Source organism: Gymnoscopelus braueri (genome assembly GCF_963280865.1).
Source record: "Gymnoscopelus braueri genome assembly, chromosome: 7".
Classification (NCBI taxonomy): Eukaryota; Metazoa; Chordata; class Actinopteri; order Myctophiformes; family Myctophidae; genus Gymnoscopelus; species Gymnoscopelus braueri.
This window is the reverse complement of record NC_137608.1, coordinates 33,321,125-33,348,294: the sequence shown is the minus strand read 5'-3', so window position 1 is coordinate 33,348,294 and position 27,170 is coordinate 33,321,125. Positions and strand designations below refer to the sequence as shown.

The 27,170-nt window shown below is 40.1% G+C and overlaps 2 protein-coding genes across 2 annotated transcripts; one reads left to right on the top strand and one right to left on the bottom strand.

The window, feature by feature from the left end:
- Positions 1-406: 406 nt before the first annotated feature.
- On the bottom strand, positions 407-2,590 carry tbx3b (T-box transcription factor 3b; the record flags this gene model as incomplete). The annotated part of the gene is made up of 4 exons (XM_080433582.1): positions 407-487; positions 914-1,060; positions 1,324-1,591; positions 2,289-2,590. The coding sequence occupies 4 exons, from the start codon at positions 2,588-2,590 to the stop codon at positions 407-409; spliced, it is 798 nt and encodes a 265-aa protein (XP_080289708.1).
- Positions 2,591-15,675: 13,085 nt separating this feature from the next.
- lman2lb (lectin, mannose-binding 2-like b) lies at positions 15,676-25,472 on the top strand (the record flags this gene model as incomplete). The annotated part of the gene is made up of 9 exons (XM_080433263.1): positions 15,676-15,886; positions 16,922-17,040; positions 18,650-18,767; positions 19,731-19,813; positions 19,965-19,985; positions 20,328-20,489; positions 21,221-21,335; positions 22,384-22,500; positions 22,908-25,472. 9 exons carry the CDS (start codon positions 15,676-15,678, stop codon positions 23,048-23,050), a joined length of 1,089 nt encoding a protein of 362 aa, XP_080289389.1. The 3' UTR covers positions 23,051-25,472.
- Between the last annotated feature and the right edge of the window lie 1,698 nt (positions 25,473-27,170).

Below are 27,170 nucleotides of genomic sequence, written 5' to 3'. Positions count from 1 at the left end.
GATGTACACACTGTAGGCCCTAGGCTTTCAAATAATCAAACATATTCCATAAGTATAATATGGCAACTAAATATATATCTGGTATTGCAGACTCACTAGGCATGATGTTAAATTCTCTTTTCTGTCACCACAACAAGTATGTGTTGTCTAAAATGTGTACCTCTTTCTTATATTATTTGACAATTTGGCCAATGTGTTATAGCCTAGTTTGTTGATTATACTTTTGATGCAGTAGCCTAATGGTCTTTTTCTTTTCTTTTTCTTAAAAGTCCTTAAATTGTCTTCACTATCATCTAGGGATCCCCATGTTGGTCCCGACCCACAGGTTGAGAACCACCACTGGTCTATCCGATTGTTCACTTCTGACTTTGTCCAAACTAAAATGTGTGATTAGGACCGGCCAACTCTACCTTTTTTCTCTTCTCCCGTTCCCTGTATCTCGGAACCCCTTGGCGAATGGGTTGTTGTCAATTTTCAACTGTGTGATCTGAAATTAATAGGAGAAAGACTTTTCAATTACGTAATGCAGAAGAATTATTCATTAATAGTTGCAGTAGATTGTCTAAGTTCAGAATACTTGTAGGCCAGTGTTGTGGTCTAGGTTTTTTTAGGCCTATTACAAAAAAAACGAGTGGAATAGAAAAATGCTTGTATAAAAATAAATGAAAAACGTTTTTAAGTGTTTTTAAGGAATTATTCAGTGTGCAAGATTTTCTTTGACATTTTGTTGTTAAGCTTAATGACACAGAATAGATTAGGCCAATGGTTAATTCAGGAATTATTCATGCCTGGTTCATATTACGTTTTAGTCTACATGAAATATATATATATATATAATCGGTTCATAATTGCTAAATTAGGTCATTGAAAATAAACTGTTAATAAATTACTTACACTCATAGGCTACTCTTACCTTGTCATTCTGGTACGCAGTTACAGCAATGAATGCTGTCTCAGAGAAAACATATGTCCTAAATGTACTGTATGGCAGTTTGAGGATGTCATTCGCCTTTACTACATGAAATCTCGGCTGGTATTTGTGCATCGAGTTGAGAATTGTCTGCCAAAAACGAAAAGAAAATATTACAATTTATGTTTAATTGTAACACCAGAAGACGAGAGAAATTATGATTCAACCAGAATATATAATTAAATTAAAACAATATGGTTATTTCAGTGTGGTCTCATCTCTATACCAATCAGAAATATTCGAAATAAAGCCAGGGTGTGGCCAAAACCAAAAGTATAATAGTGAGCTAAAACGATAGCCTAAAGCTGAATAGCCATACATTTAGATCAAATAAACTGAGAGGTGACACTTACAAATCCATGTTTGTCAGATATGTTGTTTGTTAGTTTCAGTTTGTGGAAGTTGACTACTTTGGACATCCACTGCTCGCCCGTGGCGGGGCTGTCAGGGTGGATGTACATTCGTTTGGGCATCTCGGGATCGGCCTTCCCTGCCACCATCCACCGAGAGTTATGGAATTTATATCTGCAGTCGTCCGCCGCCACAATGTCAATCAATAAGATATACTTGGATTTCTTGTCTAAGCCAGCACACCTGGCTTTAAACGGCGGAAACATGCGCCTGCAAAAGGAAGAGAGACGATTTCACGTTGATAGGACAGTGGTGGAAAAAGTAAAAAAAAAATCTACTCAAGTAAAAGTATCAATACTGCAATATAGAAATACTCTGTTGCAAGTAAAATCACGGAATTCAAAATGTACTTGAGTAAAAGTGCAAAAGTATTGGTATCAAAATATACTTAAAGTACCAAAAGTAAAAGTACTCATAATGCAAAATGTCCCATTTCAAGTTTTCAAATGTATAAAAAGCATCGCAATGCATTGTGAGCTTGTAGATTTTCAAATGGCCTAAATGTAGGCCTATAGGTCTGAAGTGGTTAATGTATGTTTTGTAGCCTATAATAATCAAAATCTACAAAGTTAACTAGTAACTAAAGTTTTCAAATAATTGTATTTGGAGTAAAAGTCGTCCGCCGTTAGTGAGTGGAGTAACAGTAGCCTACAATATTTGCCTCTGAGATGTAGTGGAGTAGAAGTAAAAGTATTGGAAACTGGAAGTACTCAAGTAAAGTTCAAATACCTCAAAGTTGTACTTAAGTACTGTACTTGAGTACATGTACTTAGTTACTTTCCACCACTGAAATAGGCTAAAGTTAAGTCAATTAAAAATTGATAGGCTAAGCATTAGGCAAACTATAAAAATTGTAAAACGAATTTAATAAAATTATGACTGTGTAAATGTTTGAATTGAGCCGTACCTTCCGGATTTTGTAATCACCATTTCGGTGCCCAGTTGATGGAAGTGTCTCCAGAGATCCCTTGCTTCCAGATGAACTTTCGGGTCATCCTCTGACGTTTCATCCGTCTCCAGTGTTTTGGGAGGAGGTCTGCCGGGGTTTGCGCTCATCTCCGTTGCCATTCGTTGCTCTAGCAGAGACATGTGGATAACTGGTTCAGGACTGGAATCCAAACAGGAATTCCGTCGGGAAATAGACAGTGGCAGAGAACGAGATCCACTAACAGCTGATGGTGGGAACAGAGATGGTCCTGCTGAGAGCATTGTTGTCCCAGTCCCACCAAGAAGTGCGACCTCCGCTGGAAAAGGGCTGCGCTACCTCGCCTGATGATGGGACGCAAGAATCAGAGAAGCTGTGCATCTTCAAATTGTTACCATTTTAAACACACACACGCATATTCTGGACACACATGACATGATAGCCTGGCGTGTGTCAGTTTGGAACGTGCATAACAAAAAAGTTTCTGCAAGTTTTGTGGAAAGTTCGCTGCTGTATTGAAAGTAATGCTCATTACCGGTCCTACTGCGTCTCTGCGGTGGAGTTCCCCGACCCCCTTGCGCTGCAGCTGAATCTCCGTGTGGTTAAAGGCTCTACTCTAGAACGCGCACAGCGCGCCTGCTTGCCGTTCGTGGTTGTCCGAGGTGATGTGCACATTGACACGTTTGTGTTTTGTATGTGACACCTAGCGGTGGGTGGGGTTTCCCTGGTGTTGCACGTCTGGCAGATCATCAGATGGACCTGATTCAGGCTCTCTCTCTGGTGCTGAGTTTTCTCATTAAAAGCAGTAGGCCTATCATAAGAAGACTGAGCAAAATATGATGCTTACAGACCACAGTCATGGCACTTAGTGCCATGGCTGTGGTCTGTAGCATCATATTTTGTAATAAAAATACTTGCACAGTATTATTTTGTTTTTAAATTATTATTAGCAGTAGGCCTATCATAGAAGACTGAGCAAAATATGATGCTTACACACCACACCACAGTCATGGCACTTAGTGCCATGACTGTGGTCTGTAACATCATATTTTGTGATAAAAATACTTGTGCAGTATTATTATTTTTTATTTTTTACAGTATTTATTTTATTATTTATTTTATTTTATTTACATTTTTTTTATTTTTTACATTATTAGGCTTTGGGCCAGGAGGACTGAGATTAATAATTCAACCTCTTTTTACTTACCTCCCATTATACTGTGACACGCTCCCCACAACTCAGATGTTCATCTGTCAGTTCTCTCCATGGACATTGTAATAAAGACCTTTAACAGTGTTGTCAATGAAATATGAGTGATAACACAGCCCCCCTAAAGATTGGCACGCACATTCTCTTGAGTCTCAGTGTTCCCACGTCATTCCAACACCCCATGGGTGCTGCATGCCCCCGGCACGGTTGCGGCCTTATGACATGAGAACATTGCCGTGGATGGGCGTCTGCGGGGATTCTGCTCTGCCTCCGCCAAAAGGTCTGCCAACGATTGTCCGGGCTGGATTAAGGCTGTGGATTTGGTTACAGGCTTTTTATTACTCAATGGTGCATGGCAGCCCAGGAACGTCCTAGTGAAACCTCATGAGTGAGGGCGGCAGGTTCATGATATGTGGCCACCGCCACCCTTGATGTATGTACACTGTTGTGTTGTGTGGAATATGCTGTATATGAGCTCACTTGATGTGTCAATTTAGGGATGTGGTATTCTAAAGGCTTCATTTAGGTCTTTATTGTTACGTCTCGCAGGTATAGTAAAACATATTTTGTCTTGCACGAGGCTATTGCTTTACTGACAAGAATTCATCATTTGATTTAATGTCATTAGGCTTAATACCATAATATACCCTATTAATACCTATAGTATGCTGAAAACGTCCATTGACGTCTGCATGACTCTCATATGCCTCAGAACATTCTTGCATTCTTTGAATGTTTTGGACAGACGCAGTGCTATTATATTATGGCAAATACTGTATATCATTCTCATTGAAGAAATTAGGACTTACTTAACCCATACTACGGAGTTCCCCTGGGGTCTACACTTGGTCCCCTATTTCTTTTACTCAATACCATATCTCTTTGCTGAACATAACTGATCTACAAGCTCACAACGTGAGTCACGTGTTGTGACTCATTGTGAGCTTGTAGACTTGTTATTTTTCGAAGAATGTTAGCCTATTATGAGCAGAATATCGATGCTAGACTTCATGTGGATTATTGGTACACAGACATTTCAAATATCCGTTTTCAAAATGATATTCCAAAACGAGATAAAAAAACTTGGATGGATTGCAATGGCACCGAGGGCCAATAGCTGTGAAATCAGGAAATCCCTTAGTGTCGGCCACCATTTACAGCTCTCCCGCAGTGCCTCTGATCAAACCCCCGAGGATAAACACACTTCTCATCGAGGGGTTACACTTGAATATGCAGTGGGTGTCAGTGCTGCTGATGACCCAATCTTTTTCTGGCATAGGACTGGGGGAAAACCCTGGAGCCCTGTCAGTCACCCAGACATCAAAGAACCCGGTGGGTAATCTGAAACAGGCCAGAGAATGGATGGCAAACAAGACGCCTGGCTGTTATTTGTGGGGTTTGGCCCGCAAGCTGCGTGTGAAACCTGTCACAGCAGATAAACCCTGCAGATCTTCACTGGGTTACTGCCCATACCATCCCTCTCCTCCTCCTAGGGCGGAAGTGCATGGTGGCTGAAGATGAATCCCCAAATTCAGCCATAATGTATGCCCTTGATGAAGACACTCAACCCCCCCACTCATATACATAATGTTTCGCTGAATTAGAACATCAGCTAAATAGCTAAAATGTTCAAATGTAAATGTCTATACAATCAACACGTCTCTGGATATCACCATTTGAAACACTGAGTTCATGGGGATGAATGAAACCTCAAGCCATTATTGATTGACATGATATCTAAATTAGTGATTGCTGCTGCCCTGGTGTAGTTATTAAGAGCCTCACTTCCTGAACCACATGTACCCCTGCTGGGGTAAGCCAGCAAGCCTTCTGTCATATGGCTATCTGACACGATGAAAAATAGTTTTTGTTTAGAATAAGGGCAGTGTGATTCTGAACGCAGCTTATGGAGTGTTGCTAAGCCAGATTTTTTTTTGCTTCAGTGACAAAGTGTTTTGATGTGTCACTCAACACTTTGTCACTGAAGCATGAATAAAAATAAGTATAAACAAGCATAAATCAGGCTTTAGTAGTGAGTAAAGTGAGGAGGTGTGAAAGGCACATTTCAATGAGTGATCCAATATCATAGTTTATGTCACTATGCAGAGATGCCATATGTGGCGCCGGCGTGGAAGCTGCCAGTAAATAAAAAAATCAAGCAGTAAGACAATCTGACAACACAGATAGCACTTGAAATATATCATATCACAATATCAGTTAATGCAATGAAGAATCTAGTTTATTTTAATTGATTAATTATTATTATTATTTTGTATTGTTGAAATATGTTGAGTAATCCTCTGGTCTGGCATGATTATCCCTTTGGCTAAAGTAAAAAACTAAAAAAGTATAGCCACATACTCCAGAAAGTGACGATGGCGTTACTATGGCTAAGCCATCTTCATCAGGGTATTGAGCCAATTGATTTTGACGACTCACAGTATACTAGGGGGCGGCCATAGCTGAATGGTTAGTGAGCCCGCCTAGGGAACCAGAGGCCCTGGTTGCCCCAGGTTCGATTCCAGGCTATCCCAGCATATGCGCCGATGATATGAAATTTGTCCCTGAGCAAGACTCTTAACCCCAATTGCTCACAGGTTCTCATTGGAAACAAGACCGCAAGGACTTTCATGAACGACCTGTTAAAAGGAATTATCCTTACTTGACATTACTGACACCATTTCCCAAAGCATACCAGGGCAGCGGTGACTCAGAACGTAGCGTGGCAACCTTACAATATTGACTGTACAAAATCGGAATATTATAGAATCAAGATACCATGGCACGCAGGCCAAGTCAGTACCACGAACATTTAATATGCTTCTCCCATGCGTCTCCCAAGTGTCTCTGACTCCATTTTCCTTAATATCCTGATTGATCCAGAATTCCTTGACAGATGTATACATTCCAAAGAGGTGTAAAGTTGTCAGAAGACTGGAAAAGCGTATACAAATGTAAGACCATTTACCATGTATTTTCCATTCATTTCAGTACGGTATGGACATTTCTGTTACCTGAAAAAATGGTCAGCTTGTAGTGTCAAGTATACTGTGAGTCAGAGTCAATGGGCTAAACATATGATGCCCGACCACTCATGTGGTCCTTTAAAGGATAAGACCGATGTGATTGGGGATACCTGGTGGCTCAGCCAGTTAGTGCACTGATCTGTGATTCACTCCTTGAGTCGCGAGGACCTGAGTTGGAGTCCAAATGTCTTGCATGTCTCCCTTCTTTCTTCCCTAGGTTTCCTGTCTCTCTCTACACTTTCTTATTTAAATAAAGTATTTTGCCGCAAATGCATTTCTCCTAAAGTATTGTACTTCTAGCACAATACTAACACCAGATATAGCTAAAAATCGAGAATTCATAGATGATTTCTCGATAGCCTATGAGCTATAGAAGACAAGTCCAAGAACAAGCTGTCCAAAGCAGCAGTACAGCTCTGTGGCTTATATTCTAATATATCCTGCTTATTAATTGAGTTATATGACTTCCGGATGTTAGTGATATGGTGTTGGCTAGAAAAAACATTTGTCTTTTCGTAGGCTATGCTGACAATAAGAAGAAAAAGTTACATTAAACTGGCTTTAAATAACTTATACTGTCACAGTCGGAATCATCTATATTTTCACGGCTGATTTTCAAGTCATTTTCTTTTTTTCTTTTATAGTGCAGAAAAACAAATAAAGATAGACATGGTTTGACTTGACTCACCAACTTGACTCACTTTCCAGTAGCATCCCAGTGTCACAGACAACAACTGATCATGTTTTTCACATTCAGCCTGTGTTGGTTTCACAGCAGACTGCATGTCTTCAGGGATTGGAATCCTTCGCCGCGGCCAGGGTCACTGGAAACACTCCAAACCACTCTCTGGTCCTGCTGTATCCCTAACACCTCAGATGTTTGGACAGTTCAATGTTGATGAATGGTCTAATGGTAACAGGGATGTGCGACTGAACATATTTGGGCTTCAGAGGTGGGAGGAATGTAGTTAAACAGCAGAGCTGAGGTGCTAAAAGACACCGTCCCAGGAACTGATATCAAATACACACAAGCACGCATGTGCCACACACACACACACACACACACACACACACACACACACACACACACACACACACACACACACACACACACACACACACACACACACACACACACACACACACACACACACACACACACACACACACACACACACACACACACACACACACACACACACACACACACACACACACACACACACAAATCAGACGATCCGTCTTGATCACTATAGAGATCATGTGTACTGATTTGTGTGAAATTTTGATAAAAAAATAAAAAGTAATATCCAAAAATGTGTTTGACATAAGTTGGCCTCCTGGCGAATCGGCCTGTTATAGCGCCACCATGAGGCTGATTTGAAAATTGTGGCATTTCTTCCTTGGCCTAGTGAGAATGTGCGTGCAAAAATTCACGGAAATCGCACACTGTGTTCATGATTTGAGGCATTTTGTTCAAAACGGAGCACTCCTGCAAACTTTTGAAGCCAATCTTAGCCAATCAGGATGAAAGACCCATTGTGTTTAATGACTATAGAGATACTCTGTACCGATTTGCCTGATCTTTGGACAAAATCTGTAGGAGTACTGTCAAAAAATATGTTTTGCAAAACGCGGCCTCCTGGTGGCGCTATAACAGGCCCATGTGAATGATTTGGGGCAGAGGTTCTGCTCTGGCATCCAGAGAGTGAGTGCGCACAGTTTCGCTGCAATCGTGCCAACGGTGCCAGAGATTAGCCGAGTACAGACGGACGGGGCGACGGACACACAGACCAGAGAACAGTCTCGGCCATGCCTTTCGGCCTGGCGGAGACAATAAAGTGTAAAAAAAAATTTGTGTTGCAATTGCAAAGCGATGAGTTGTGAGCTTGTAGATCTACTACTTTTGCAGAATGTTAGCCCTAGAACAGGGATGCTACGGTTCAAGTGGTGCTGTACTGTATGAAGAAAAGGTCACAGAAGATAACCTTTGGCCTGAAAAGCTCAGTGGGTGCGGTGAGGGACATTATTCACAAGACGATGCAAAGCATTCCTCACATTTCCCATATCCTCAGATCCCTCTCTGGAAGACATGGTGAATTCAGACACTGCTCAGAAATAAGTATAGAGAAGTAACACGCATGATTGCTGATATTAATATAGAATTTTGATTTTGATCAGCAAGTTACTGGAATGTCTTAACATTTTTTTAATCTAGTTTAGGGTAATTACAGATGTCTAATGGAGCAGATAAAGGTGACCACTGTAAACTTCAATGTCATGGACAGTGCTTGACAGAGAAGAGATGCCATTAGTTTATACTTTGCAGCTTCTAGTTAGAAAATCTAAATGAATGCACAACACCTATGACAGCATGATGTTTTACCTTCTCCATTGGTCAGAGCATAATTTTGGAACATTTTAAGATGAATCACTAGGTCATTTGAACATTTTATCATTTTAGTTTACGCACTGAGATTTGGCAGTGAATAGATGTTTGTACCACTGATTGTTTAATCAACAATTACAAACAGTGCAGTGAATTATGGGAAAGGATTGGCAAAGGGAGGATCTCACGATGACTACAATGTAATGGCAGTTTTGACCTATGGCATTTTCAATTCATCAGTTAGTAGTAATAAGGTGGGCAGAGATTGCTTTCTGCTTCAAATGAGCTTTGAAAATCAATAAAATATTTGTAGGTAAATATATTTCAGCAAAAAATGTATACACATTTTTATCATTTACCTTTCAGGGTGCATGGTGCAAGTAGAATGTCAAAATATATTATGTCACTTAAGATGACCTGCAAATAAGTAAGACTATGATAAACAGAGCTATGCTGTTTATCCTGAAGTACGGCAGCCAAGCAAATCTCCAAGGCTCCTTACTGAAATTCGTTATTCAGCAAACACAATGTCCCTGGATTTCAAATTTTACATATAAAACAAAGGTTTAAGGTTGAGAAAAAATAATCAATACCGTTTTTCAACACCAACAAGGTTATAAATCACATTTAAGCCAGGGTGTGTACAGAAAGTGAATGAAAAAAGGGTTGGGGGAAAGAGGAAGCATCAGGCCTCTAGAAATCAATTTTCACACATTAGAACTATTAGCTTATTGAAAGGCGAAAGACAGATTGAAGGCCTGCCATTAAAAAGAGCAGTAAGTGTAAAAGAGCTTCTCCACTGATGGCTTTTCTCTGGTGCAATGCTTTGTGACTTGCTGTGCCTGGATGTCTCTCTTTTGAAAATCACTTTCGGTGTGATTTTGTCAAGAAAATAATATGATATAATCAAAAAGTTTTGCAAGTTTCTTTTTTTTTTTTTTAGCTCTCACTTTTTAAAACTCTATATCATCAGTATCACTCAGCCCAATTGCAATAGCCTCAACAGCCACTAGCCACTAACCAGCCAGTAACTTATGAGAGGAATGGATATTTTGATAGACAACCCTGCTGCAAGGATCTGTCTGGCTGGATAGATTTTGAATTTCAGTGCACACACACACACACACACACACTCCAGACTTTCTCATCCATTGATGAGTGGATATAGGGGATGGGGCTAAGGGTACACACTGATGAGTTTGAATGTTTGGTTTTGCGCTTGTTAAATCATTATAGTTCTGTTACTGATTATTGTCTCCGCCAGGCCGAAAGGCATGGCGAGAGAGTATGTTTTACCCCCTGTCCGTCCGTCCGTGTGTCCGTGTGTCCGTACGTGTCCATGTGTCCGTCCGTCCGTCCATCTGTCTGTGAGCAGCTAATCTCAGGCACCGTTGGCCCGGTCGCTGCGAAACTGTGCACACACACTCCCTCGATGCCAATTCAGAACCTCTGCCCTAAATTTTTCACATGGGCCTGTTATAGCGCCACCAGGAGGCCGATTTGTGCAAAACCCATTTACTCCTACAGATGTTATCCAAACGTCATGCAAATCGGTACACAGTATCTCTATAGTCATGTGATCAACACGGATCTGTCCGATTTCCCATATTCCATCCTCATTGGCTAAGATTGGCTTCCAAAATTTGCAGGATTGGTCCGTTTTGAACATAATGCCTCAAATCATGAACGCGAGAGTATGTTTTACCCCCTGTCCGTCCGTCCGTGTGTCCGTGTGTCCGTGTGTCCGTACGTGTCCATGTGTCCGTCCGTCCGTCCGTCCATCTGTCTGTGAGCAGCTAATCTCAGGCACCGTTGGCCCGGTCGCTGCGAAACTGTGCACACACACACTCCCTCGATGCCAATTCAGAACCTCTGCCCTACATTTTTCACATGGGCCTGTTATAGCGCCACCAGGAGGCCGATTTGTGCAAAACCCATTTACTCCTACAGATGTTATCCAAACGTCATGCAAATCGGTACACAGTATCTCTATAGTCATGTGATCAACACGGATCTGTCCGATTTCCCATATTCCATCCTCATTGGCTAAGATTGGCTTCCAAAATTTGCAGGATTGGTCCGTTTTGAACATAATGCCTCAAATCATGAACGCAGCTTGCGCTTTCCGTGCAATTTCACACGCACATTGCACTAGGCCCAAGAATAAATGGCACCCTTTTCACATTGGCCTATTATAGCGCCACCAGGAGGCCACAATAACCTACCTGACCTGGCGGAGACCTGTGCTCCGAGGAGCACTTTTTCTAGTTTGTATCCTCTTCTTTTTCCCAGCTCCACACTTAACCAAAATAAGTTTCCGCCAGGAATAATAAAGTCAATATCAAGCCTTATAACGTCTCCTTATATTTAAAGACTACTACACAGTGGAGAAACAAATTCAGCTGCTATAACTCATAGAAAATAATCAGTTCATTATGCTCAAGATAATAGCAGTTATCTACTATAGTGTTATCACATCAAAACTGCTGATGGATAAAACACAAGACTTCATTTGACACCTTTATTTATCTATCTGTCTTTAAAGGGAATTCTAATTTTATGCTCTAGGCTGGACACTGTTGCAATTTTCATTATACTTTACCAAATCTGGCAGACATTGGCTAATTTACTGGAGTAGCTTTTCACTGCATAAGGATGGCAATATTTTAAGCAGAAGTGTCCTGTACTGTAACAAATTTGCTGAAGCCTCCCAAATAATTTCCCACCCTGTCTTACACAGCAGGTCAGTGGGGGGACGAAATTGTATAACTCTATTGTTTACTAGTCACACATAGTACAATAATGCCAGCGGTAGGCAATTTTAGGGCATCTAATCGAGAATATAGTAGACAGAGACTTGGCATACGCATACTAGGTCCCACGACTCTAACACACACACACATCTGTTAACAGAGCTCATGTTAAATACACCATGGAACCAATAATACCTTTCAACTGAATATTATTTTTGATATTACAGAACAACTATATAAAAACAGTGCAAGAATAACATCTTACATGATTAAACATTTATACATTTATACATGATTTGGCATCTTTACCAGTAGCATTTATGAGATCACCAACAGTGGTGAAATATTGACTTTGAAAGTGCCAGCGTAACACATCCTTAATAGAGAATAGTTAGGAAATGAGCTCTTCAATTAAGAAGATGTGCTTTCCTTTTTGTCAGCACAAACAGCAGGGGGAAGGAACAGAACATAAAAGAGCACCAGACACCGTGGGTGGGGAGGGCACCGCCATATTTCACCCCGTTGACTGGCCTGACGATATTCTATCGAGGCTGTTGATTTGAATAGTGTGAATATTTATGTCCAGAGGTGTTTGCCTGAGCTTAATGTCTGCTGTCTTAAAGGAGATAAAGAGGACAGTTAGTGTGTCTTATAAGTGGCTGTAGATTAACTGAGGCTTGTGCTGCCAGAGGAAGCATTAGGATCTCTTCATTATGCAATCATTCTCAAAGTAAAACACTGCAGCATCCGTCAGTGGTGTTGTGGTTAAGATGCACACATCCGGCACCATACACGCGCACACACCCTTGCAGGCTGAGGGTCACATTCTGCCTGCAGTCTATATCGCAGCTTTACTGCTATGTCTCAATCAAGGAAGAAATAGAGAGCAGAGTGGCTCTGCCTCCTTTTAAAAAAGAAAAGAGGAAGCTAAATGTGCTGATACATTAACATAACATTATTGGCCTTCTTTATATCTTTGCAGAAAATAACCAATTTACAAGCTCACAACACATTGCAACGCAATGCATTATGAACTTGTAGATCTGCTATTTCTGCTGAATGTTCACCCCAGAATAGGGACGCTAGGGTTCATGAAGTTAAATCACATTTGATGTGTAGCTTTCTCCATTATTAAAACATAGCATTATTAAAACATGTGTGATGCAGTGAGTGAGGATCACAAAACATATCACTATGCACTAACGCCTAGAGTTTCTGGTCATGTACTGTAAAACTGACGCCCGTCATTCCCATAGGCAACATTCGATCCCAGTTGTTTACACAGGAACAGGTGTAGCCCAGTTCAATAAAGTTGTGATTTTAGAAAGCCGAGTCTGTGACCGGAGTCCGGAGATATCACAATATCTCCTGACCTTGCGAATATGGATTACTGTGCAAGACTAGCACAGGCTGCACAGCAGGAGCAGAAAGCACATAATGTGCCCCTCAATCCTGGACACTCATAAGCAGACCTACGATTTATGACAGGCAGACAGCCACTAAGCTGTATGCATTGGTCTCAAAGGTGGATTAAGGGCAAACACAAATGGTGATATGTGGGTGTCGAGAGATGGGCGACGGCACTGTTTCGAGTTTCAGGTCCAGCTGGAATTTTTGTTGGTCTTTTGGACGTATTTGACAAACATTCCCATGGGAGGCTTAGAGGAAATACTTAAAGTCACTCGAGTCACTGCTGGACCATAAACATACGATCTATGGCAGTCTTAGCACCTTCAGGTTTGCTCTCTTATTTCCGCTGTCGCTCTCTGCTTCTTGTCTCAGAGGAGCCATAACGTCTCTGAGAAGACTGCATTAGTGTAATTCCTCTCGGGATGTTGACACAATGACACAAGCCTGGCGGCGCCAATTAGTTGTCAATATTTGGCTTTGTCCATTAATCGAACGTCCCAGCATTCTTTATTTATGTGACATGGCAAGGATGCGAACAAGAGCACAGAGGCCAAGTCAAATGTAGTTTAGGTCCGTCACTATACTACATCTAGCCTACTTAGTTACTTGCGTGCTTATTTACTCACATACTTACTTACAGTAGGTGTGTCACCTGCATTTAAGGCTTTACTGTGTTTAAATGAATAGGCCTACACAGTTTTTAAATGCAGGCCTAGCCCAAACCATAACCCTTTCAAAATGTAGGCGTAGTCATTATTATTGGATACGTCTTTAACAGTAATCAATCCACTCTTCAGTAGGCTATTCTTTCAGCATTCGTACTCTGCGGAAGACTTTTGCAGAAATAGCAGATCTACAAGCTCACAATGCGTCACATTGCAACACAAAGTGAACTTGTAGATCGCCTACTTTCAGTAGAGCGAAAACAGAAAAGACACTAGTATACAGCCCTGAGGGGCTCCGGTCAACCATATAGAGTTAAAGTGGTTAACACAGAACAAATATCACATCTGATCTATATAACCTTAAGTTATAATTACACATTAATGGATGTATGATAGGCCTAACTGCCCCTCAGACACAGAAATCATTATATCAGGAGCTTAATAAACTTAGCAAAAAACATGATTTTGGCTAGCTTATTCACTACCGTATATAGAACTGGGCACTATTTGGGGAGAAACGGGTGCCATTTTTACATTTTCTGAGAAATAAAGGCATGAAAAGATTTTGACATGGATTTTGACATTTTCTCAGCTTAATATAGGCCTACATATTTGTACAAAGTAATTCATGCTCATTTTCATTTAGTTAGCCTACTACTTAACCAAACAAATGAATGTGCTCCAAAATGTATCAGAATCAGTGGTGGAAAAAGTACTCACACTTTTTACTTAAGTAAAAGTATCAATCGCCTACTGCAACATGAAATACTCCATTTCACTGTTTTTGTTTATTATCATTATTATTATCATGATTGTTGTTATTATTTGGCATTATTAGTTGTATAAGTTTTGATAGATTATTGGTTTATTAGATTTTGTTTTTGTAATGGCATTTTGTCGTCTCCAAACACATCAACAAAACCCACTGATACACCTTGAGACTTCAGTTGTATGCAATTAAAATAACACAATTAAAATAACATTTTAAGTTTGCATATTTACTTGTCTTGATCCACAAATGTGCATTACAAACAGCTTCTCTGATCTCCTTGATGTCATTGTTTTCTGGCACTGTAGCTCTGGCACTGGTAGTAAAAACCATCTATCCACCCAGGTGCATGCCCTTCCCCAATCACCTAGGCCCTGGAGAGGCGTACCTTAGTGCCCACAAATAATCTAATAAACCAATAATCTATCAAAACTAATACAACTAATAATGCCAAATAATAACAACAACAATCATGATAATAATAATAATAATAATAATAATAATAATAATAATAATAATAATAATAATAATAATAATGATAATAAACAAAAACAGTGAAATGGCTTCTACAATTGGTATCAAAATGTACTTAAAGTACCAAAAGTAGAAAGTACTCATTATGTCCCATTTCACAAGTTGTCAAATAAATAAAATGTATAAAAATGGTGCAACGTGTTGTGAGCTTGTAGATCTGCTATTTTCAAATGGCCGAAATGTATACAGAGCTGAAGTGGTTAATGTATGTTTGAAATAATAATCTAAATATATAAAGTAAAGTTAGTAGCTAAAGTTGTCAAATAATTGCAGTCGAGCAAAAGTATCATATTTGCCTTTGAAGGAAAATCTCTGAAAATTGGAAATACTCAGTAAAGTAAAAAATATCTCAAAATTCAAATTGTACTTAAGTACAGTAGGCTACTTGAGTAAATGCACTTGGCTAATGGCTACTTTACACCACTGCCCAGAATAAGGATGATGCTGCCATGCTGGGATTCAAGTGGTTAACTCCACAATAACCAACCACAGAAATCAGGTCACTGATGATGATTCACATGAGAAAGAGGCAAACCAATAGCAACGGGACACAATCACAAGTTCATAAGACTGGTGGGCGTGGGGAGTGACGCTTCAAAGTGGGAGGGCTAAAATGGCCGCCACCATGATCAAGTCTAAACCGTGTCGGAGGAGAAGAAGTTTGCTGATTTCAGATTCAATGTTCAATTTTAGAAGCATTGGTGAATTAACATGCTTGTGTGTCATCGCCTTTGTCATGCTCAGCCACTCGTCGTCGGCGGACGATGGATACGAGACCGAGGACTTTCTGAAGAGGGAGTATTCGCTGACAAAGCCATACCAAGGTAACTGACGTTAGCCGGTGAAGCTAAGGGTAAGCGGAAGGCTCGCCCCAAAACACGCTCGCCCCCATTTCTTTTCGCGGACCTGTGGTTCTTTTCTGTTTTACGGAGGATTTACTGAGGGTTAGAAATAAGTTTAGGATTAGGCATAGTTTTATTGCGGATAAGGTTAGATTTTGGCAGCGTTTTACTGAGGTTACGTCTAGGAATTAGGTTTGGTTGTTTAATGTTTAGGCACAGCTAGTTTGATTTGCCCCGGGGCGACTGTGTTTTGGGGCGAGCGTTTTGGTATCCTAGCTAAGCGTCATAATGTCATTAAAGTTGACTTAACATTAAGCTGACATGCAGTGTGTTTAAGCAACGAGGTTCATGCTTTTCAGAACGGAGCCATTCATAACACTGTGTTCTTGTCTTGTCCAAAATGGTAACTTGGTCAAAATTTGATCTGATGAGGCACAGAGCAGGATTTTGTAGACTTTAGGCAGAGATTGCTTACTTACCGTTAATAACACTGTACTACGGCAGGGTTCATCGCCATGGCTTGTTGCCATGGACATACATATATAGACCAGAAACAGAGCACGCCCTAAATCAGTGCTTCTTAAACGTTTAAATGTCAATGTCTCCCCTAACTCTTGACAGTATACAATAACGGGTCCATTTGGTTCCATTTGTTGCTTGAAGGTGGTCCAAATGGACCTTTACAGGTCCGTAACTCTGAGAGTGTACAAATGTCCATTTGTACACTCTCAGAGTTATTGGGTTCCTTGGGAATGAAAAGTTTGAGAACCACTGTGTCATAGTAAATCAGTGTCTTACATATTCTGAAGAAAACCTGGAGACTGCTGACTGACTGACATTCAGTAATTGGGTCTTATGATACAAATAAGAACATTATAATGTCATGCATTGTGATTCAGTGACAGAAAGAGCTAACTAACTCAAGAGCTGCTTTTCATAGGATATGACCCTCTATTCTCTAACTGACTATTGATTGCTTTAAGTGTAACAGCACTGTTCTGTTCTGTTTTATTGTAGGAGTGGGCTTCTCCAGTTCTGCTCACTGGGACTTGCTGGGCACTGCCATGATCAGCCCTGAACATGTGAGACTGACCCCAGACCTACAGAGTAGGCAAGGAGCAGTGTGGAGCCGCTTTGTAAGTTTTTAAATACACAAACCTTTACAACCTAGTCCATCAAGGCCATCCAGAATCGGGTTTATTGCTATTAAATAATACATTTGAATGTACAACTTGACTGGATCACAACCATTCTCCAACCTGGTCTACAGTCTATATAACCAACATCCAGGGCTGCACAGTCAATCATGTGTACTTGGGTTGAGATTTTAGTTTCCACCATCAATAAGCAAGCCAATAAGAATATGTTGGCACATTAGCCAAAAGTTATTGGAAACACCTGACTGTTGAAACATGCATACACTCGCATGGAATTTTGTCCCCCAAATCATCGGTTTAATTACCATCAAGCTAAATAACTGACAGTACTATTTTCACAGTAATTATTATGCAACCCTTCTCATACCTGGCTGTCACCCAAGTTCTTACCAGAAAGACCAGCTGGTCTTCTAAGCTCATCCATGAGGTACAGTAGGATAGGCTGTAGGGTAGGTGGTTGGGAACAAAATGCAGTTTATCTTGAACAGTCCTGCTCTGAAGTGATTACTACAGTAGGTCAGACGGTGACCGCGCTGTGTAAAAGAGATTAGCTAGACTTGCTGTGTTTACTGTTTAGGGAGGATAACCTTTTATCCTTTTAAATTACTCCTTTGTAATGATGTGCATTACAGTAGCATTACATACAGTAGGTAGATAAAGGGAAGAGTAAAGAATAAGTTATATAAGTTATAGAATAAGATATTGAGATCTGAGCCACATTAAAGCCGGATTATAAGGTATCCACATTTTAACTCACTATACCAGAGTGCTCCAAGCATTCCTTTTTCATTTTACATTTAATTTATTGTGTTCTTTATTTATTCTCTTACTTTTTGATTTCCCCTTTCCTGGTCCCAACTTTTATGGCTGTTAGCAGTGTGCCTCACATGAGAAGCTTGTATGGAACAGGAGTCCCGACCCACTAGTTGCGAAACACAACTCCATTGAACCCTGTTCTTCACAAGAAACACTTACTGATAATTAGAAGATGATGTTGTTGTTTTTAAAGATATATATATATATATATATATATTAGACTTAAAGGTATGGTAAGTGATATTGTCTCATAGTACTCATTGGTATAGAGTATTTGCTCAGTAACAGGGGTCCCCCCCACCCCTCCAGCTCTTTACTTAAACAGAAAGGGCAGGTCGGGATACACATTTTATCCAATCAGGAGGGAGACGTCCCAATCAGGAGGGAGACGTCACCTCACACAGGACACAGGAGATTAACATGTGCATTTGGAAGTGATGACTCAAATAAATGAGCAGACAAACTTGGAACTGGAACACTATAACATTTAAGCTGATTTCTCCTGATTGGCTGAAGATTGGCCACCCACCTGGAAAAAAAAAATCTGTTTATTTAAGAGCTGGAGAGACCCATGCTACTGAACAAACATTCTATAGCAATGATTACTATCACAATTTTGTGCTTTAACCTTTTAACAAAAGCCTTTTTGTTGTAACCAAAAAACATCACTACCTTTTAAAATGTTTTTAATAGCTTTTTGGAAAATGCATGTATAGCAATATCCAGACACTGGAAACTAAATCCATCTTGTCTTCAATCACTGTGTTTCTAGCCTTGTTACATCAGGGACTGGGAGCTGCAGATGCACTTTAAAATCCATGGGCAAGGGAAGAAAAACCTTAATGGAGATGGCATGGCTTTTTGGTTCACCAAAGAGCGCATGAACGTAGGTAGGTCTTTATTGTAGATTGTTTTGATGCAAGATATTTTCCGTAAGCCTTCCGTTGTTTTGTTGTTGTTGTTGTTTTTATGGGGGGGGGGGGGGGGGGGGGTCATTTCATGATAGCAAATGGATTCATTGAACAGAAAGGATAACACAGAAATGTAACATGCATTTAAAATAGTTTACTGAGGCAGATATTTCAGCCATTTAGTTTTACAGTTGAATCTTGTTTAGCATTGTGTTTATGAATGCGTTTTAAAAAAGGGGACACAAACTGAAAGGTATGTGGGAAAATAGTGTTTCCCCCAAAAAACGTATTCATTCAATTATGGACAGTATTTCCAGCAAGCATTACAGTGGAGAGCTGCAAGGCTTTATAGTCTATATAAAATAATCACTTAGGCTTTCATTTAAGTATAGAGCGTGCCAAAAATCCTGAAGGGGGCATCAACAAGTGTCTTTTGGTAGCGGCGGACATCTTTGAGGGGTAAAAACCAAATTGCCCAATGCCACGCCCCCCCGTGGTGACGACGCGTTGGCACGCTCTATACATACTCTTATATACCCTCTGTACAGGTGGTAGCAATCAGGGGTGATTTACATTCACTGTAGGGTAGGGTAGCAGACATATGCTTCCATGTGGCAGATCAAGAATGACGAAATATATTTATATTTGTTCACATTCAACATTTTAATATGACAAATACTGAGGATACAGCATAAGGTTTGTTAGACCATTCAGTAATCAATCTTCAAAAATAACGATTAAAGGATAAAGAAACTGGGGACATCAGTGTCACCTACACATTGTACAAATTTGCACAAATAAGCTTTAACTGAACAAAAACATCATATACAAATATTTAGGTTTAAGACAGCCTTCAGTTGAAATAGCATTGCTTTCTACAGCAAGGCTATGCTGCTAATTCTGATCTTTCTATCAGTCTATATAAGGTTGTGTCTTTTGCAGGTCCCGTGTTTGGCAACATGAACCAGTTTACTGGTCTTGGGATTTTTGTGGACACCTACCAAAACGAAGACAAGAACCATGAGGTGACACTCTCTTGACCTATTACACGCTGACGCACACGCACACGTGAAAGTACCTCCCTCCCCAGTTAGCAAATTTGGTCGTCTTCATTTTGAGAACTAAGTATCATTGTTTCCTATTTGTTTTTTCTTTGCAAACCTACTGGATATGCAGAAGAGGTACACTGGACCGCAGGTAGCATCAGTGCCATATTAACCCATTTTGAGGAATATTTACCTCTTCAACCAACACCATTACATAGGAGTAATTACGTTGTCTACTGTTTAATATTAATTAATTAATTAATTAATCAATTTATTAATTAATCAATTTATTAATTAATCAATTTATTAATTAATCATGTAAAAATGAAAAATCCTAAAATAAAGCTTACAATACTATGGCAATTTTAACATTCCTCCCTAATTTTTATATTTCTCTCACTCCCCCTATCCCTCTCCTTTACACTTCATAAATCCTTTTTTCTGCCTCTGTTTTCATTCTCACTCATTCTGCCTGTCTCTCCGTCTCTCACAGAGGGGTTTCCCATATATATCGGTGATGCTGGGGAACGGAACGCTGCTGTATGACCACAACCGGGACGGACGGACCACTGAGCTTGGCGGGTGCACAGCTCTAGTGCGCAACGTCAACCACGACACCTTCATCCTCCTCCGATACTACAGAAACCGCCTGACGGTGGGAATTCATTTAGCCTTTTAGTTGTTCAACCACCATGTTGTCGCATTTAGATTCCATTAGCCATGGCATGATCATCTTAGCAGCTGAGACTGCTAAGCTGACATCTGATGTACCTGTGTATGGAAAAGATCCACTCCAGCCATTCATGACTGTGATGTCTCTCCATCATACTGTATCTACAATCATTCAGTGCCAATGACGTCTTAGACGTGGGTTTTCCCAAAGGCCCAGAGTGCCACTGACGTTTTTGACGCGTTTTGGTGTTTTCAGGTTCTTCCACTAGATGGCGCTGTTCGCTAACACATGAGTGACCATTTCATGCTCAGACACACAGCTCCAGGAGATCACGTGATCCAAAAAATGTCCTCTTCCATTCACTTGTTAGAGTATTTGGGTAAACGGCTGTATCTTGCTTTCTTTTTTTTCCTCTGCATTTTTGACGATTATGATATTGAACAACCTATAACAATCGAACGGGGGGGGTCGCGATTACTTTTTTTCCTTTTTTCGCGGAAGCACGGTGAAACCCTCCGTGTTCAGCTACGATCGGGGGTGATCTACATGCTCACAATGCGTCACAAGCTTGTAGATGTGCTATTTTTCATTTGTTTTATCTATTATTGTCACAATATTGATATTGAGGTTCTTCACCCAATTTTGTCCATATCGCCCAGCCTTAGTACTACCATGTACATGCGTTTCATGCTGTTCTGTCCTCTGTCCTCCAGTTAATGATGGACATCGATGGCAAGCGGGAATGGAAGGATTGTGTTGATGTCTCAGGCCTGCGCTTGCCTCTTGGTTACCATTTTGGTGCCTCCTCTGTCACAGGAGACCTGACAGGTATAGAAGGAGTCTATTGTTTTTTGTAATTAGAGTTTTCATATCATGATCACCTTTTCAACTGACGTCTCTTGAATAAAGCCATGCTAAAACAAAAGAGGTGGCAGGTGGATCACACCGGCTTCAAATGCTATCAATGCATTGAATGGGAGATGATCACGTTTTATCAGACCATTGAATGGACGAGTAGGCGACATACTGACCATTCATTGGGCGTAATCAGGACCTACTCGGAGGCGGAGCAGTCCCCACAACATGATTTACGATTCTGTGCCTATCGGTACATAACTCGAATGGCGCTGAGTAGGCTCAAGCGAACGTTGCAACGTTCGGGACGCTCGGTGGTCCCTCACGTGGCTCCAGTTTGCTTGAGACTGCGTGCCTCTGTCATGGTCCGAAACTGAAACTGAACTTTTTAAGTCCTCTCCGTCGGTAGGTCAGTATGTCTTGATAACACCCAATGAATGGTCTGATAAATCGCGTGTAGGTCAGTATAGTTAGTGCTGCACGATTAATCGAAAAAAGATCGTGATCTCGATTCAGACACCTATGCGATCTCGATTTTCACTTTTTTCGATTTTCGATTTTCACTTTTTTCAATTAAAATTTTTATTTTATTATTTTATTTTTTTGCTTAATATTTTTATATTTACAAAATAATTGTGTGAGAATCGTGTGAGAATCGTGATCTCAATTCTTATGGAGGAAAATCGTGATTCTCATTTTAGCAAGAATCGTGCAGCCCTAGGTCAGTATGTCGCCTACTTCGCCCATTCAATGGTCTGATAAAACGTGATAATCTCCTATTCAATGCATTGATAGCATCCGAATGGGTACAAATACATTACTTATCATATACCCAGTAATCCTCAGGGAATATTATGTTATAGTAATATACTACTATGTACTTTTTCTTAAAATAAATGGTCAATCTGAGAAGGAGACAGCATATTGGGGTGAAGGGGCTCTACTGGTAACATAATTCAGTGTTAGGTCAGCAGGGGTGAGCACCATCATGTGGCCTGAAGAATGATGTGTTTCCCCATAGATAACCATGACCTCATCTCCATGAAACTATACCAGATGACAGCGGAGAGGACTCCAGAGGAGGAGGAAGAGGAGGATGTCACTGTCCCCATGGTTGAAAACATGACACCATTCCAAGGTACAAAGACACATGTTTGTGAGTCAGCAGTGTTGTTTCATATTTCAAAACGCTCAAAAAGGTGTGACTCAAGAGAACACCAATGGTTAATATCAAGTTTTAGGCAAGCGTCAGTGTGATTTGCACACTAACTTGTACTTTGTGTTAGTACTGTCAAGCAAAATGTTGCACAACACTTTTCTGCCAAAGCATTAACTGAGATTAAATGTCCTTACACACCGGGAGTGTGACGAATAAACGATGCGAAAATGCGTCGCAAATATTTCACATCAAACATTTAATTTGGTGATGACTCATTCATACAGGTTGATTCTTTTATTCTCAGTTAAAAATCAACCTCATCTTGAAAAATCACTATCGCCTCGTTATATTCGCACATTTCTGATTTTATTATTTTTGCCTTGCAGTAGAGGTAGAGGAGGAAGAGACGAGTGGAGTGCAGGTCTTCTTCACCTTCTTCTTCTCCATCATTGGCCTGTGTGTCTTGGGAGCCATAGCCCTGGTGGTGTACAACCGCTGGAAGGAGAACAGCCGCAAGCGCTTCTATTGAGCAGAGATAGACTGAACGGTCTACACAACACAGATAGACTGAACGGTCTACACAACACAGGCGGAGTGAGAGTTCTCAGTGCGTGTTTGTTTTTTTGTTTTTCTCACGGACAGTTCAGTAATACTAAGCCTACTGTAGCTTTAACCCAGACACATTTCATGGACAGTCAAGTGTATGCAAGTAGTCATTTCAACTAAATACCAACAGTTCATTTCACATATCACTTCCCCACTCTTTGATTGGTTGTGTGTTAATTTGTGAAACAAGCTGGTGTAGTGTTTGATTGAAATGGAAGCCTTTATACAATCGGCTCTCCACTGCTTTAACTGAACAAAGTTGAGCATCTCGGTCAAAAGAACTGCACATGTGATGCATCTGTGGGGAAATGGTGGACTTATCCACAAGGATTTAATAGTTTTGTTTTCCTTTTTAAAAAGTAAGGTAGAAAACGTTATGTATTTGTAGTTGCTGCTGGGCACACGGACAATGATCTGTGAATCTCTGAGCCATTCATGGGCAGATCTCTTGTTGCACTGATACAGTACAAAGCACCCATAAGATGATTTTTATTTTATTATTGAACTATTTTCTTTAAAAGTACATTTGGGAGAACAATGTGCTCCATTTTGTACTTTTAAAGAGTGTGTGCTTGAGTTGCTAATGCTATCCAAACTAAGTGCCTAGCTAGGACCAATAAAGACTACGCAAGTCTTACTTTATACATGTTCTGTCCTAGTCTTGAGGTTTGGGCTACACTTGCCTTTTGTATTTGACATCTCATTGCTCTCACACATTTTTATATTGAAGTTACTGTTATTGTGAATATTGAGAATCATTTCTTGGATCCATTTTTAACTGTTGCGTGTGAAAAACTGTTTTTGTACTACATCATCTAGAACACGCTGAACTCAAACTAATTTTTCTCTTTTTGCCACAAAATGTCATTGAACCTGTGAAAAAGAAACATTTATTCAGAGTGAATTTGATTAACATCGATGCACCGTTTTCACTTTGTCATTACATGACGCATCAGCAGTCACATTTGCCAGTGATCAATTGTTAGTCGTATGAAAGCAAATACAGTACATGTTTTTTACTATGTTATTAAGTCGCATTTATGTTGAGTTTGTGTATGAACAGGGGTTCAACCGTTAAACCTGTGACATAATTTGGTTACCAGGAGGGATGCACAATATTGTCAAAGGAAAAAAAGTCATTGGGACATCTTAAAAAAATATTTGAGTCATGTAAATTCTGACACATGTGGATGCAGTTCCCATGTGAGCAAAAATTTATAAAAATTACATCTCTGCATTTGGAAATTGCAGTAGTCAATACTGTGATTGACTTTTCTTTTGCAATTAAATTGTGCAGCCTTAGTTACCAAGACAACATTGCTGGCCTTCTAATGATGTACATGCTGGTGCCTTACTCGCACATCTAAGACCAGAAACTGTATTCAGTAAGGGGCAAGTGTCCTGAACTGACGGTTTAATATTTCGTGTGACCTGCATTGAGTAAAGGGGGTTCAGTGTATTGCAGACACATGGCTGCATTGTGGTACAATATGTCAATTGGATTTCCATTACAGTCACTCTTAACCACTACTAGGCCATCTACCTTAGGTTCTAAAGATAAAGACATTTTTAATTCTTGAATGTTATCCAATTACATTGTTTGAAAGAAAACCATATTTATAAGCAGGTTAACATCTAACCATAGCCAAGTGGGGCAGCCTTTCAGCTATCTCAGGCAATTCAGTGATGTCAAGATGCATTTAAATGCGACAACTCAAAATGGCAATGTTCTGAAGCTGCACGTGTATTTCACCAATATGCAATACACTGCAAATTTGGAGATATACTAATGTCTCTGAACATCATATAACATCAGACATGACAAAATTGCTCTTATAGATATTTGTATAATTATTAAATATAGATGCATCATTATGAATAAGAAAATTATTGTGAAATTGTAATTATAATAGGGATAATTGTATTGATATCCAAGATTATAGATAAACTTATCTAAAGTTATCTGGTTAACTGAGAAATCCAGTTTTTGGTGATAACCCAAAGGGAGGAGGAGGAACATGTTGCTGTCATTCTATTAGTTTACAACAGATCTCTAGTATTCTTCTAAAGTGTGTGTGGGTGAATAATATTTGTAGGTGTATTTGTGGTATGCCAGACATAGCGAAGATGATTTATTGTGCTACAAGACCTCTTGAAGAAACAATAGTTATACAGTAGAGTATTTAATTTAGGCTGTGAAAATGTGAATACTTTAATCAAAGCTCTGAAATTTCTATTTTAAATCTTTTTGCTGTAATCTGTTTATTGTTGATGTAAGTGGATAATATGCACTTTTTGTGCTATACCGTGTCAGATCATTTTCAATAAAAGTGTCTTTAGTGTTATTGAATGTCCTCTATTGCCTCTTTTTTCATGCATTGGATAAAGAAACTGTTTGGCAAACAATGGAAATTATACTGTCAATATTCTCTTTTGACTGTGTAAGCTCCATAATATGGGGTTATGTCATGATGTGCTGTATGCCTTGTTTGCCTGATTTTGCTTTGATCATATGCCAAATTATATGCAGCAGTGTGTAATCTCTCATAATGTGCAGCAGTGTACTGTTGTAACTGTCTTGTGTGGATTTGGTCTGTCATTGATTGAATGTTTGTGATTGGTGTATTAGATATATGTTCTGTTCTGTTGAGTTTCTCAGAACTGTGAAGTTGAAATAGATAGTCCTATATACACCAACCTGTTGGAATGCACTGAACACGAAACAATAGAAGTCAAGCTGAAAAGGAGAAAGAGGAGATGGAATCGGTCAAACCCTAAAGACAGTGGTTTTGAATGTGGGTCACGACCCTGCCAAGAGGGACGATTGGAAATGAGAGGAAAATTAAAGAAAATTAATCATTAAAGATTTTTACAAAGATGCATAGATAGATAGATAGATAGATCTACAAGCTCACAATGGATTCCAGCAATTTTTTCTCTAATTTCAGGTTATTTTCAAAGCCACTTTGCAATGGGTGGAGGGTGGAGGGGGTGGTGGGCAGCAGCCAGAGGCTATGGCTTATTTTGGGGTCCGAAGCATGGAAATGTCTCCCAGGGGTCCATATGTGGTCCCCTCCTTTTTTGGGCCATTAACCCGTATCCAATATCCAGGTCCCTTTCCACCCCACACCCAATTAAAATGTAACCGTTATTATTTTTTATTGTGTATTATATAATATTCAGTAAAATATATAATTTAGAAAACATCTCATCGTTTTTTTTTTTACATTAAACTGGACTGTTAGTATGTGATTATTATGCAATTACTTGCCTACAGTACTTCCCAGGGAGAGGGGAAAAAGCCTGTTACGGTTATGAATAGAGTTATATATGGATGTCAGGCCCTGTCACATCAGGCCCCTCTCAGCACTTAATGACAGGGCTGTCATGGCCCTGCCACTGGCCCTGTCATGTTACCATGGTAACACATGTTACAGCTTTCAGACCCTGTGACAGGGCCTGACATCCCTGTCCCACAGTGCTGTGAGCGGGGCCTGATGTGACAGGCCCTGACATCCCTGTGACAGGGCTGTGAAAGGACCTGAAGTCCCTGTGATAGGGCAGTCACAGGGCCTGACACACCATGATATTGACATAAAACTGACATTCCATGATACTGATCATGATACTAACATGATACTGACCATTGATATGGAGACACAGAACAGTACCTTATAGACACAATGACCAATACCATGGAGAAACTGACTAGTACCATGACATCCCTGTCACACAGTGCTGTGAGAGGAGCCTGATGTGATGGGACCAATCTTCCATCATCCCAATAAAAAAACGTGCAACTACACATTAACTCTGCCTCATTTGACTGCAGAGTTAATGAAAAAAACTTCTCAAACTTCTAACCCGAACTTCTCTGCACGCCCCCTCGGGGGGCTGCACCACCCCCGTTGAGAAACACTACACCAAATCTCTTTGTCAAAAAAAGCAGATCTACAAGCTCTCTAGATCTCTAGGCTAGTAGAGGCTATTATGACACGCCCAGAATAGGGATGCTAGGGTTCATGTTAAGTAATGTGGATGCC